The 14,254-nt window shown below is 35.2% G+C and overlaps 1 protein-coding gene across 1 annotated transcript in view; it reads left to right on the forward strand.

Annotated features, from left to right (window-relative positions):
- Positions 1-14,254, forward strand: part of LOC126967633 (long-chain fatty acid transport protein 1) — a 45,984-nt gene that overhangs the window by 24,540 nt on the left and 7,190 nt on the right. Inside the window, exons 6-11 of the mRNA XM_050812200.1 lie at positions 6,235-6,436; positions 7,566-7,758; positions 9,031-9,109; positions 10,770-10,843; positions 11,573-11,768; positions 13,020-13,110. Coding sequence (XP_050668157.1) covers positions 6,235-6,436; positions 7,566-7,758; positions 9,031-9,109; positions 10,770-10,843; positions 11,573-11,768; positions 13,020-13,110 — 835 coding nt within the window. The remainder of the gene's footprint in view (positions 1-6,234; positions 6,437-7,565; positions 7,759-9,030; positions 9,110-10,769; positions 10,844-11,572; positions 11,769-13,019; positions 13,111-14,254) is intronic.

Below are 14,254 nucleotides of genomic sequence, written 5' to 3' on the forward strand. Positions count from 1 at the left end.
TGGAGTGAGAGGCTCATCACCTAATAATTTAGTGCTCAATTAGTGCTGCCTGTACAAGCAAACAGATTTTTCAAAAAAAAAAAAAATCAGTTTTTAAGTACTTATAGATAACTGCTGACATAACGATACGAGCAATCATAGAGCTGAAAGATGACTTTAAAATCGGTATTGGTGAAATTGAAAAGAGTTACTAATTAGTGCTCAATTAATGCTACCGGTAAACCCAGAAATTTTTTTAGAAAAATTATTTTTCAACTGCCCGCTAAAAAAATCGAAGGTTTTCAATAATCGAAAAGTTATGGGTATTATTCTCTATTGCAAATATTGAGTTTTCATCAGATCTCAACGTTATAAGGTAACAGAAAACTACCCTGACTCCCCTCGCGATGTAGCCGCTGTGTGTGTGTGTGTGTTAAAAAAAAAAAGAGGAGTTGCACTCGGGGACTGCCGCGGTAAAGCTATTGCATAGCATTTTTTATCAACTTATGCAATTATAATTATTTATTTATTTTATTTATGCAGTAATTTTTTCCTTTGTTTTTTTTTTATTTGATATTAATTCAAGTTACACTTTTTGAGCGTGGTGACCGATAAGAAAATTTTTTTTTCTTTTATTAAATAAATTAGAAGTTAATATTGTTCAAAATATTTTTATTATCTTACACTACATGTAGGTTATTCAAGAATATTTATCATTTAAACTATAGGTTTATGGTAACTGAAATAAGAAACATTAGTTTCAGACTTGATATCTAAATATCTGGAAAATACCGTGTCAATGGTGGTCCCATATTTTGTTGTGGATTCATTTCAAATTCAATATTTTCGAAAGAAAAGTTGTCAACCGCTCTGATTTTTATTCAGCGATGTTGATGTTGAAATCGCCAGCCAAAATTAATGGAAATTTATAACCTTTTGCACCATGTATTTTCGGCCCTTCTTCTTTTTTTTTGGATACAATAAGTGATCCAAAAAAGTGTAAAGAAACTGGTAAATTTATTTATCGTAGTTATATATTTTAACACAAGATGGCACTCGTTTCCTATTGAATGAACTACAACTGTCGACTGACACATTTTTATATTACATATAGCTATGAATACCCGCTTCGCTGGGTCATTTTTAATTGTATACTTATTTGTTAATGTTAATAATCTATCACTACTTACTTCACATTTTTTTCACATAAAAGACACATTTTCTTTTTTCTTATTAATTTATTGATCTTACTTATTTTTACATTAAAATCTTACGACTAAGTAGACATTAATATCTTTTATCATCTAACATTAACTGATATCCTAAACATTTTTATTGAAATACATTCTTATATACTACATTTACAGTTTTGCATTCTGGTGCATAAACAAATAAATTTTCTTTCTGTCCTACGCGTGAAAAAGCTACATAGAGTTGACCATGTGAAAAACAGGATTCTTTTAAATTAACTCCACAAAATCGGAACGTCTGACCTTGCGCCTTATTGATAGTCATACTATAAGCTAATCGTACAGGAAATTGTAACCGTTTAAAATAGAATGGTAAATCATTCGAAATTATTGGAATTCTTGGTATAAAAACCAAGTTTCCTTTTTCTTTGCCAGTGAGAACTTCTGCCTCAATGATGTTGTTCAAAATTTGTTTTACGCATAATCTTGGCATTGCACAATTTTGGCGTATTAAGATTTCGCATTAATATGACTGGTGATCCAATTTTCCGGATTTGGGAATTCTGCTTTAATAACGTCATCGATTTGATTTGAGTGAATTTTTTCTTTCAGCCAAATTAAATTGTGTGAGTGTGGCAACCCTCTCTTTTGCCACTCAATGGAGAACATCCAGCTATTAACATTTCCGAAAATACAACTCTTCACAATTGCATTAATGAATTTTACTTGTTTCTGTTTAAACACGCGCGCAATTAAATCATGTCTGTCATGTGACCTTTGTCCAAATTGTAACTCATCTTTAATTTCCTTCCATGACGAATTGCACGTAAACGTTATGAATAAGTCAGGACGACCATATTTTCTCACATACGCCATTGCGTCTTGTGCATATTGAAGCATATGCCTAGGGCTACCAATGAATGTAGAAGGCAAAATTACTAATCGTCCCAAATTTTCAACATCCCCATGAATATATTCATCCGTTCGTAATTTATTTTGATTTAGACGAATAAATAACAATCTTTCTGCTTCTATTTTTGCTTGCATATCAACAATAAACTGTAAAAACAATTTCCGACAATTGAGTATTTGATTGTATTTATTCACTCTCTCCATTATCCGATATGCGTAAAATTCCTTGGAAGAAACTTTTTTGTTTGTAGGGCTATTTGTTTGTGGATCAACATGCTGAATATTAAAATGGTAACCGTCTTCACCATGACAAAATATTAGTGGATACTGTAAGGCGTCATACATGTGATGAGTTTCAGCGATGCGTTCCAACTTATTACTTCTTCGTTGTACCACAATATCCCTATAACTACTTTCATTGTCCACCATAACTACGGCTATTTCATTTACTTGAGGTGCATTAAATCGTCTTTCGTGTTCGCCAATTGGCTTTTTATCTGCCCGAATTATTATTTTATAATTATCCGAAACCATTTTTTCCATCGCAGTCTTAAATATCTTTATCAACTCATTATTTTCATGTAGAAAGCGCTGTAAATGAAGAATTATATCTCGACGCAATTTGATCCAGTTCGTCTTCTTCATTTCCTACAAAGTAAATTTGTAAAAACTTCGGAGTATTATTTGGGAGTGACAATAATGATCCAATTTTATGATATACTTGTCCCTGTATTTTAAATACTGGATTAAAAATTCTAGAATTTTCCAGATCATTCTAGATATTTCTGGATCATTCTAGAATTTTCTAGAACATTCTCATTCGATTAGAATCTAAATGTAGATTTTAGAACTTCCCAGATCATTTTAGAATTTTCTAGAACATTCTTATTTAATCAGAATTTAGATTTGATGTAGACGTAGATTTTAGAACTCCCTACATCATTCCAGAATTTCCCAGATCATTCTAAACATTTCTGGATCATTCTAGAATTTTCTAGAACATTCTCATTCGATCAGAATCTAAACGTCGATTTTAGAACTTCCCATATCATTTTAGAACTTCCCAGATCATTTTGGAATTTTCTAGATCATTCTAGAATTCTAGATCATTCTAGAATTTTCTAGAACATTTTCGATCGATCAGAACATTGGTATACATATTAAAGCTTTCTAGAACATTCCAGAAATTTCCTGAACAATCCAGACCATTTTAGATCAATAATAGTCACATTTTCAAAGTTAACATCTTTCAACCCCCGTATCTTTTACACCCTTATAATTATCGACTTGCAACCACCATAGTGCACAATGGGAACCTTGTACCTATTGCCACATACAAACACTTTTGGTCTGCGATGCGTAGTTTTGGCTGCAAGGTGAAATATAGGGACAAACACCTCCAATGTTAAATATAATAGGTTAATATTTCAAAAACAAGAATGAAAATAAAAAAGTAATAATATTGAGGTTATTTTTGATAAAATTAATTTTAAAAAAAGCAAACGGGAAGTTAGTAAAATTTAACTTGCAATATTTAATTACAGACAGACAACGGGACAGGTGAACTAAATAAAAATGCTTATCATAATAATAAAATTAAAAAAACTGATAAAAAAAAAGAAATTAAAAAAATTAAGACGTACCCCTGGCTCGAACCTGGGACCTTCTGCTCAAAACGCATACGTGATAACCGCTGTTCCACGGCAACTGTAATGACCGTGGCGAAATATGTATATACATCTAAGGGGGGGGGATTAGGTTATTTTCGTTACGGAATTTCTGGATTCGGTCTCCACGCTCAAAGCCCGCGATAGAAGCTATGCAATAGCTTAATTTTTTTTTTTTTTTTTCAAAGCTACTACTGCTAATATAACGACGCCAGAAATCTTAAAAGTGAGAAGAAAACTATAGAACGGAAACTAATTGAATTAATGACGTCACCATTTAGTGCTCAATTAGTGCTGTTAGTAAAGCAAAAGATTTTTGAAAAATATTTTTTTTTTCAAATCAACTACTAGCTAGTATAACGATGCTAGCAGCCTTAAGAGCTAGAGAGAGACCTTAAAACGGAAACTAATGAAATTGAAAGACGTCACTATTTAATGCTGAATTAGTGCTGTCGTTGTAGTAAAGGAGTTTTTAACAATTTTTTTTTATTTTCTTTTAGTTGATTTAAAAAAAAATAATTTGCAGAAATCCTTTGCTATACTGGTAGTACTAATTGAGCACTAAATGGTGACGTCTTTTAATTCCATTAGTTTCTGTCCTATAGTTTTTTTCTCACTCTTAAGACTGCTGACGTCGTTATATTAGCAGTAGTTGCTTTGAAAAAAAAAAAAAAAAATTTAAGCTTTTGCATAGCTTCTATCGCGGGCCTTGAGCGTGGAGACCGAATCCAGAAATTCCGTAACGAAAATAACCTAACACCCCCCCCCATTATTTAATAAAAGAAAAAAAATTGTTTTCTTATCGGTCACCACGCTCAAAAAGTGTAACTTGAATAAATATCAAACAAAAAAAAAACAAAGGAAAAAAATACTGCATAAATAAAATAAATAAATAATTATAATTGCATAAGTTGATAAAAAATGCTATGCAATAGCTTTACCGCGGCAGTCCCCGAGTGCAACTCCTCTTTTTTTTAACACACACACAGCGGCTACATCGCGAGGGGAGTCAGGGTAGTTTTCTGTCACCTTATAACGTTGAGATCTGATGAAAACTCAATATTTGCAATAGAGAATAATACCCATAACTTTTCGATTATTGAAAACCTTCGATTTTTTTAGCGGGCAGTTGAAAAATGATTTTTCTAAAATTTTTTCTGGGTTTACCGGTGGCATTAATTGAACACTAATTAGTAACTCTTTTCAATTTCACCAATACCGATTTTAAAGTCATCTTTCAGCTCTTTGATTGCTCGTATCGTTATGTCAGCAGTTATCTATACTTAAAAACTGATTTTTTATTTTTGAAAAATCTGTTTGCTTGTACAGGCAGCACTAATTGAGCACTAAATTATTAGCTGATGTGCCTCTCGCTCCAACTGTATCATAACGCGGTCACGAATGGTACACTGCTAGCTTAATGAAAAGTTAGCAGTGTTCTCATTTTTAGTCCCCCTATCACAGCACCAAATATCTGTTATCAGCACTAAATTAGCACTAAATGAGCACTAAATTTTGAGATATAAAACGAGTGATTCTGCCGACTTGACCTTTCTAGTCACGAATGGTACACTGCTAGCTTAATGAAAAGTTAGCAGTGTTCTCATTTTTAGTCCCCCTATCACAGCACCAAATATCTGTTATCAGCACTAGATTAGCACTAAATGAGCACTAAATTTTGAGATATAAAACGAGACATTCTGCCGACTTGATCTTTCTAGTCACGATGGTACACTGCTAGCTTAATGAAAAGTTAGCAGTGTTCTCATTTTTAGTCCCCCTATCACAGCACCAAATATCTGTTATCAGCACTAAATTAGCACTAAATGAGCACTAAATTTTGAGATATATTACGAGTGATTCTGTTGACTTGACCTTTCTAGCTTTACAGACGTTAAATTTTCTATACATACGTATAGCAAAGTGGATGATAAATTTACGAATAACTCAATATCGCGCCAACCAATTTGGATGATTCTTTTTTTAATCAAAGTCTGTTACATTAGCAATAGATTCGTTCTCCTTTTCTATCCTGCTGTAGTTTTATTAGTTTAAGTTTAAGTTTTATAACTGTCTTATTTGACAAGTGGGAGGCTCCTTTGTACAGGATGTCGGCTAGATTATTGATACCACAACGGCGCCTATTTTTGCCGTGAAGCAGTAATGTGTAAGCATTATTGTATTTCGGTCTGAAGGGCGTCATAGCTAGGGATATAGACCTAACATCTTATGTCTCAAGAAGACGAGCGCAATTCTAATGCCGCTCAGAATGTTCGGGTTTTTCAAGAATCCAGAGCGGCACTGCATTGTAATGGGCAGAGCGTATCAATTACCATCAGCTGAATGTTCCTTATTGACATAAAAATACGATTTCCAGGAAAATAGTCCTCAGCCCGCCTAAAGTATATTTAGTATATCTATTTTTATTTTATTGTGTGTGATGTAAGGCCGGCTATACAGAGTTATTAATTATGTATTTTTTCCAGATATCTGCTAATACCACTAGGAGTACATAAGTCCGCGGATCTCTCCTCGTCTGACGTCATCTACGACCCCCTCCCGCTCCACCACACCGCGGGAGGAGTGCTCGGAGTTGGGCAGTGTATTATTCTGGGCTGCACTGTTGTGTTGAGGAAGAAATTCTCTGCGAGTAATTATTGGAGTGATGCTGCAAAACATGGCTGCACGGTATCTATTGTTTTACTATTATTGGTATCCTCAAAATAATCTTTAAATAATAAATTCTATATAACTTCATAGGTACGTCCTGAATGAGTTTTATCTTGTTGGTTAAGTTCTCAAAGCAGGCTTCATCATGATCGCTTAAATATAATTTCTTGTTGTGGCGTCGTGTGGCGAGTCGTAGTACCTCGCAAGCTCGAAGCTCTTGGTATCGCTTTAAAGAGTGGCAGTGAGTTACTTGCTAATTCTTCTCATTAGAGCATTACAAAATTGTAAATAGTAAAATATTTTTACTCATCCGTGGTTACTCATAGATACATACATATCTATGATCATCAGATCTATCTTTTTACAATGGGACTAAATTGAGAGCCTTGTAATTAAGCTAAAAAATACTATCTTTCGCGAGTGTACAGTCGCACGCTAAAGTTGGCACACTGGCTAGTTTTCAGTGGTTGTCTAGCAGCAAGAGGCTATTTACGGCCGTTCCCAATATACAGACTATCTCTTACTTGAGATAAAAATAAAAAATCATAACTATCGTTAACTTTTCAACCCCATAAAATTTATCGACGGTAACTCACCTTATCCGTACATGGTGTCTATCAATGGGACGACGCTTAAGCCATAGCTTACCAGCGATAGAAGTTTGGGTATATTGGGACAGCTTCAGATTATTGATAGCTAAGTACTGACAGTAGAAGGTAGTAATTTATCTCTATCTGTAGATAGTATATTAGGAACGGCCGTTAGATATATAAATTATATAAGATAGATACCTACCAAACACGTTCTATATAGATATGTACATTCGCTGTCTGATAGCGGAACGGCAAAAGTGCGCATAAAGACAATGTAAGCACACTTTTCGCCTTATTCGCGTGTCAACTGTCACTGTCCGAATAAAATCTTATTATATATATTTTAGCTTATTGACCAAGATTATTTTCAGCAACAGGAGTAAATGCGGCAATGTATGGATATAGAAGTCGTAGCTATTATATTATATTATGGTGTAATTACTGGCATGTTCCATATTTCGACTTTGTTTTTATGCGACGTGATTTCTCTGTCTTTAGAACGTCATTGATAGATACCACAAACTATATCATAAAATCTGATTTGTATTTTCTAGGCTGCTCAGTACATTGGCGAGATTTGTCGTTACCTCCTGATGGTTCCTCCAGGGAGCAATGATAAGGCCCACAATGTCAAAGTGATGATTGGCAATGGGCTCCGTCCTCAAATCTGGGAGGAGTTCGTCAAGAGATTCAACATTCCAAGAGTTCTTGAGTTCTATGGAGCTACCGAAGGCAACTGTAACCTGGGTATGTAAAACTAGCTATTGTTATAGTTATAGTTATCATTTAAAAAATAACAAATTGTTTAGATTTGTAAGAGCGACATCTCAAGTCAATTTCCTAATATGCAAATATTGGGGTTGAGCAGGCTATCAGCTGTAAAGTAGATCCTGTAGACGAAGCCACAACCTGAGAGTTGAACAAGACATACAAGATGTATCAACTATATAAAATGTCATTCGCACGGTTGTGTCGCGGGAACCCGCATTGTTCATAAATTTTGTTTTTCAAATTTAATTTGTCTACTAGAATCACTTACTAGAGTAGCAAATAGCAATCATTTCTTTGTTTAGCATATTTAAAACACAGAAATCACAAAGCCAGCATAATTTGAAGTGTTACCATATAAGCAGCTATTGCATATTTATAGGCACTCTGCATTCTTTTACCGAGGAGAATCCTTCGGGTCACCTGATGGTAAACGATCACCGCAGCCCATACTTAAATTCCTGTATCCCCTAGTTGGGGCAGAGGGTATCCTCAGTGCATCTCTCTCGCGATCGGTCCTGAGTATCTCTCTTTATTTCACTCCAGGTCTTTCCGATGTCTTTCGCTTCGTCAATGACAGTCCGCCGCCAGGTTTGCATTGGACGGCCATGTTTGCGTTTTCCTTGAGGGTTCCAATCTAGGGCTTGCCTCGGTATTTGGTTGGGATCCCTCCGGAGTGTGTGACCTATCCAGCTCCATTTGCGGCGTTTTATCTTTTGATCGGTTGGGACTTCATGACAGCGTTGCAAAGATGATCGTTGGAAATTTTGTTGGGCCAGTGAATACCGAGGATATTTCGAAGGCATCGGTTTACGAAAACCTGAAGTTGATGAGAGATGGGCTTGGTGACCTTCCACGTCTCACACCCATATTTATTACCCGGTCCCGGTCTTTACGTTGGACCGGAATATTTTCAGCTTTACTCTCCGTGTCAGTTAAAGGCATAAAGGCATTTATTTTCTCAAAATTGATTCCTTTAGAATTCTTTTGATGTCATTTCTAATATACTAGATAATAATATCTCTTCGGAAACAAATGGCGCTCTGAGAGAGAAGAAGCGGCACAAGAAACTCTCCGTGATTGCCATACGGATCGGAGCCGTGCAAAGGTTGCTCGTGCAGCCCATTCTCTCACGAATCACAGGAGCGTTGCCTATAAAGCGTCAAATAAATGTAGCTATGGATTTGAAAACCAACTTTACCTATTGCTCCATCAATGGTTGTATTTGAACAACTCTTATTACAATTTCAGTGAACCTGGACTCCAAGGTGGGCGCCATTGGGTTTCTCAGTCGTCTTGTGTCTTCAATATACCCTCTCACATTAGTCAAGTAAGTGTTTTCTTCTCTGTGTAACGATATTTAACTATATTTCGTGATTAACGGAGATAAAACCATGAAACTTCGTATTTAGGCACTTGATAAGTAGTAATTTATAATCATTTGTTCGAGCATTTTTGAAACTTTGGCCTACATGGGGATGAAATAGAATATTAAATTTCGTAGGGAAATACTGTTAAAGAGACTGTCCACAACAGGCAAGACAAGGGATATGCACTGTATCATAGAAGAGCGCATCCAGCAGCCGAAAGAGCAGTTTGTATGTGTATTATTTGAAAAGTATCCTAAAAATGAAAATGCTGCCAAACTAACTATTCCCCGACGAAGTCGCCAGTAAAATCTAGTATAGCTATAAATATATACAATAATCTAAAACTTTAACAACACGAAGCAGAATTTACGATAACAGGATCATCCTGTCAAAACAAGCGACAATTCACGAGCGTGACGTATGGGCCAGGCATAGCCTGCTTCGGTTACATATTATACTAGCTGACCCAGCCTTATAACATATTAAAAAAAAACAATTATTAAAATTTTGATGCAACCGATTCTCAGACCTACCAAATATACGATATATAGATATTATATAGTACAATTACTGTATTCGATTGCCATCTTGCAACCCTATATCGGTTTGGTGGATGGAACAGTATAATATAAAAATCGTGATACAAAAATAGTTGTAGATCGTAGAAGGCCGAAAAAATTTAAATTTTTATGTATTTTTATGTATTATTATTTAACATTTAGGGAGATGAAAAATAGATAGTAACCGATTCTAAGACCCACCCTACTACACTTTTATACCTTTACAATAGCAACAAGAACTAGTAAAGCTTAACTCCTAGAGAGGAAAAGAGTTGTAATGTTTAACTACTTGTGTTAAATACGCAATAAAGGTCATTTATATTGTTCGAAATTGATTCTATTACAATCTTTATTGATGTCAACTAACGGACTAACATCGCTAAAGAAACAATGGATCACTAAGAGGGAAGAACCTCTTTTACAAAATAAACAATACCGTTCCCACTATGTCATTGCTATAAAAAAACCATAGTCTTCTCCCATTAGGCTGTTTTGATCGCTTAGATAATTGTTTTTACTGTGCCTCCACACGCAATATAACATTTTATAACAAACATAATATGATCACAGTGTTTTAAAACGATTTCATATCAACTAATGTTGACGACCCCTATACCCAAGTGGCAAGTGACCTTTGCCACTGAGCTAGAGGTCCCGATTTCGAATCATTTCAATGATGAATATGAATGTTTGTTTTCGAGTCATGGATGTTGATTTGTATTTTTGTATGTTTAAGTAAGTTATATTGTATTAAATATATCGCCTTGCACCCATAGTACAGGCTATGCCTAGTTTGGGGCAAGATAATTTGTGTAAGAGTGTGTCAATACCAAAAAAAAATGTTAGTAAGCTATTCTATACAAAATTGTTGGTTTACAAATTTTAACAAATAAATCATTTGATATATTGTTTGTAAACATATTCAAATCTTGTGTAGTGCGATTGATGCTCCCAATTTCAAATAATTTTTCTATGGATGACGCCAGAGCATATAAAGTAGCTGGGCTTTATATTATAATAAGTAATGATATGAAAGATAGGAATTTAAATTTAATTACAGATGCGATGAAATCACTGGTGAAATTCTTAGAGATGACAAAGGCAGGTGTATCACCTGTAGTCCATCTGAGCCAGGTATGTGAATACTTAAGTTTACCAAGGACAACCAGACAAGATTTTTTTTTATTGAAAGAGGAGGACAAATGACGGGTCACGTCTTGGATGTTAATTGATCACATATTCTGTTGAAATACCAGAGGCATAACAGGAGCGTTGCCGGCCTTTTAGAAAAAAGTACGTGCTTTTTTGTCGTAATGTCCTAGAAACACCTCAAATAAAAAACAAACGTATTTGTATAAATACGTTTGTTTCACTTCTCCATGAGTGTTATGGCAATGAATATCACCAACATTTTATTCAAATCGTATAGCAAAGAGCCAATTATGTAATATTTATTTATGCAACTGCTGTGTGTTTTAAACACGTATGTGGGCTTATCACACGAGACGAAGCCGAGTGTTATAATAGTATCACATGAGTGTTTTAATACCTAATTATAAACAGTTGCATACAAGACTTTATCTACACCCATAATATGAATCCTGTATAAATGATTCTGAAACATTTATCTTACTGCTAACATTAAAAAAGTCAGTCCTAAAAACCATAATAATAGGAATGTTGTTATGAAAACGGGTGATGTAATGTTGTACTGGGTTTTATTACAACACTCGTTTGGATGATGTAATGGTTATTAGGACATTGGGTGTTTTAATGTTCGCAATAAGCTGTTTTCGAACCTTTAATAGAGGCTTTAAAGCATGGGTGTAGATAAATACTTAGAAGATATTATCCATATCGCAGGTTTACTTCTCGGGAAGATAGACCCGAAACAGGCGATATTAACGTTCGCAGGCTATGCCGACAAGACAGCCTCGGAAAAGAAAATGGTGCGAAACGTTAAAGTGGATGGCGACTGCTATTTCAATACTGGAGACATACTAGTCATGGATCATTACGGATATTTCTACTTCAAGGATAGAACTGGGAACACGTTCAGGTTTTATACTCACATAATTAATTAACGTGTAAAGTTTTACTTCTTTTCGACTACTTGGAATTACTAGCGTTTAGACCTGGCAGCCCAATAATGCGTGTCCAATTACAATGGCTCTCCATGTCTAGTCCTAGAAAGAAGAGTGTTGGTTTTTTTTCGGTAATAAGTTAATACGTTTTTTAAATTATGTATAAGTACTTCATTTGATTAAAATATTTGTAAGCTTCAAATTAATTGCATGCTGTATCTACCTTAAACGATAATGCATTTAGAATTAACTTTAGATTAAATATTTTCTTGTTGCCTGAACTAATGTAATTATCACTGGTGGATCGAATAAATAAATACATAATCTGATTAGTAGATATCTAAATTTATGATCGAAGGTCAAACAGCTGTAATTACATAATTTTTTGAGGGCCTAATAAACTTGGTAATAAATTACTTGGTTAAATGTTGACTTTATCGCTGATAACACTGTCAATACAATAATAATTCTGAAGTATTTGCCGAATGTCAAGCAGCCTTGCAAATAAACGCGGAGAACGCTATAGTTACGTCCGAATTAACAAACTTTTTTTTCTTTGAATTGTTTTTTCTTCTTTTTCTACTAATTTAAAATGCCACTCTTAAGACCTATAACAGAACCGTGTTGTCTACGGCTGCTGGCAAAAGGTCGACTTGGTACCTACACCTACTGAAAATCAGTGTTGGAATTGGGGTGGTACTAATTTCAATTCCAAAAATGTTGAATGCGTGTCCTTTTCATGACATCGTATTATTTTTATTTTGTTAATTTTATTATGTATTACGTGTTGTATTTTTTTTTATGGAAAATAGGACAAACGAGCGTACGAGTCACCTGGTGTTAAGTGATCACCGCCGCCCACATTCTCTTGCAACACGAGACGTATCACACGAGTGTTGCCGGCTTTTAAGGCTTACGCGCTTTTTGAAGTATGTCGTATCGTCCCGGAAACACCGCACAAGGAAGCTGATTCCACAGCTTTGAAGTACGTGAAAAATAACTCCTTGAAAACCGCACTATGGAGGACCGCCACACATCCAGATGGTGGGGATGATATCCCAGCTTGGGGCGTGTTGTGCGAAGGTGGAATTCGGCGGCAGGAATCAGGTGAAACAGCTCTGTGCTATAAATAAATGCTTACTTTACTGATACAGCATTTATACTATCGTTATTTAAATTTTATTATATAATACTGTAGTAATATAGTCTTTTTTCATTATTATTAGATGGCGTGGTGAAAATGTATCAACAGCTGAGGTTGAAGGTGTGATCAGTAACTTGGTTGGACTTCGAGATGTGATTGTCTATGGGGTAGCTGTAAGTACCTGTTGTAAATTATTTTGATGAAATTTTTTGAAGTTAGGCGCGCTATGTACTTTGCCACCTGGTTACATTATCTTTAACGAGAAGAAGTGGCAAGAAACTCATTGCCACTCATTTAATCTACAGATTTACAGATTTAGAATTTTATATAAAATTACTCAATCGTTTTGACTTACTTATGTAAGTTAAAAAAAAGAAAAGAAGTGATTTATCATAAAAAAAAGTCTAAAGATTAACATACTTAATGCTACCAATTATATATTTCAATTACTTAAAATGGTATATCATAAAAATAAAAATAAAAATCCCTGAAGACATTCCATTCCAGTGGCAGGCTCCTTTGCACAGCATGACGGCTGGATTATGGGTACCACAACGGTGCCTTTTTCTGCCGTGAAGCAGTAATGTGTAAGCTGTGTGTTTCGGTCTGAAGGGTGCCGTAGCTAGTGAAATTGCTGGGCAAATGAGACTTAACACCTTATGTCTCAAGGAGACGAGTGCAATTGTAGTGCCGCTCAGAATTTTTTGATTTTTCAAAAATCATGACCCGTGAGCGGCACTACATTGTAATGGGCAGGGCGTATCAATTACCATCAGTTGAATGTCCTGATTGTCTCATTCCTTATTGTCACAAAAAAAGACAGGATCAACTACGTACCACAAGTAGCGCCCGTTCACGAGAATGACGCCCAAGACATTGTTAATGGTGAGCAATTAAAATACTAATGTGTGTTCTTATGTATGCACGCAAGAAGTTATACTTCTTTGGCCTAACGAAGCAAAAATCATTAAAATGATTTATTTCTCGTCCTTTTCAACATTTTTAGAAAGATCAATTTTGAAAAAATTATGGGTAGGTACCACAACGGCGCCTTTTTCTGCCGTGAAGCAGTAATGTGTAACCATTATTGTGTTTCAGTCTGAAGGGCCCCGTAGCTAGTGAAATTACTGGGCAAATGAGACTTAACATCTAATGTCTCAAGGTGACGAGCGCAATTGTAGTGCTGCTCCGAATTTTTGGGTTTTTCAAGAATCCTCAGCGACACTGCATTGAAATGGGCAGGGCGTATCAATTGACATCAGCTGAACGTCCTGCTCGTCTCATCCCTTATTGTCATAAAAAACGACAGGATAACCT

This window comes from Leptidea sinapis, chromosome 13 (assembly GCF_905404315.1).
Source record: "Leptidea sinapis chromosome 13, ilLepSina1.1, whole genome shotgun sequence".
In the NCBI taxonomy this organism is placed as follows: domain Eukaryota; kingdom Metazoa; phylum Arthropoda; class Insecta; order Lepidoptera; family Pieridae; genus Leptidea; species Leptidea sinapis.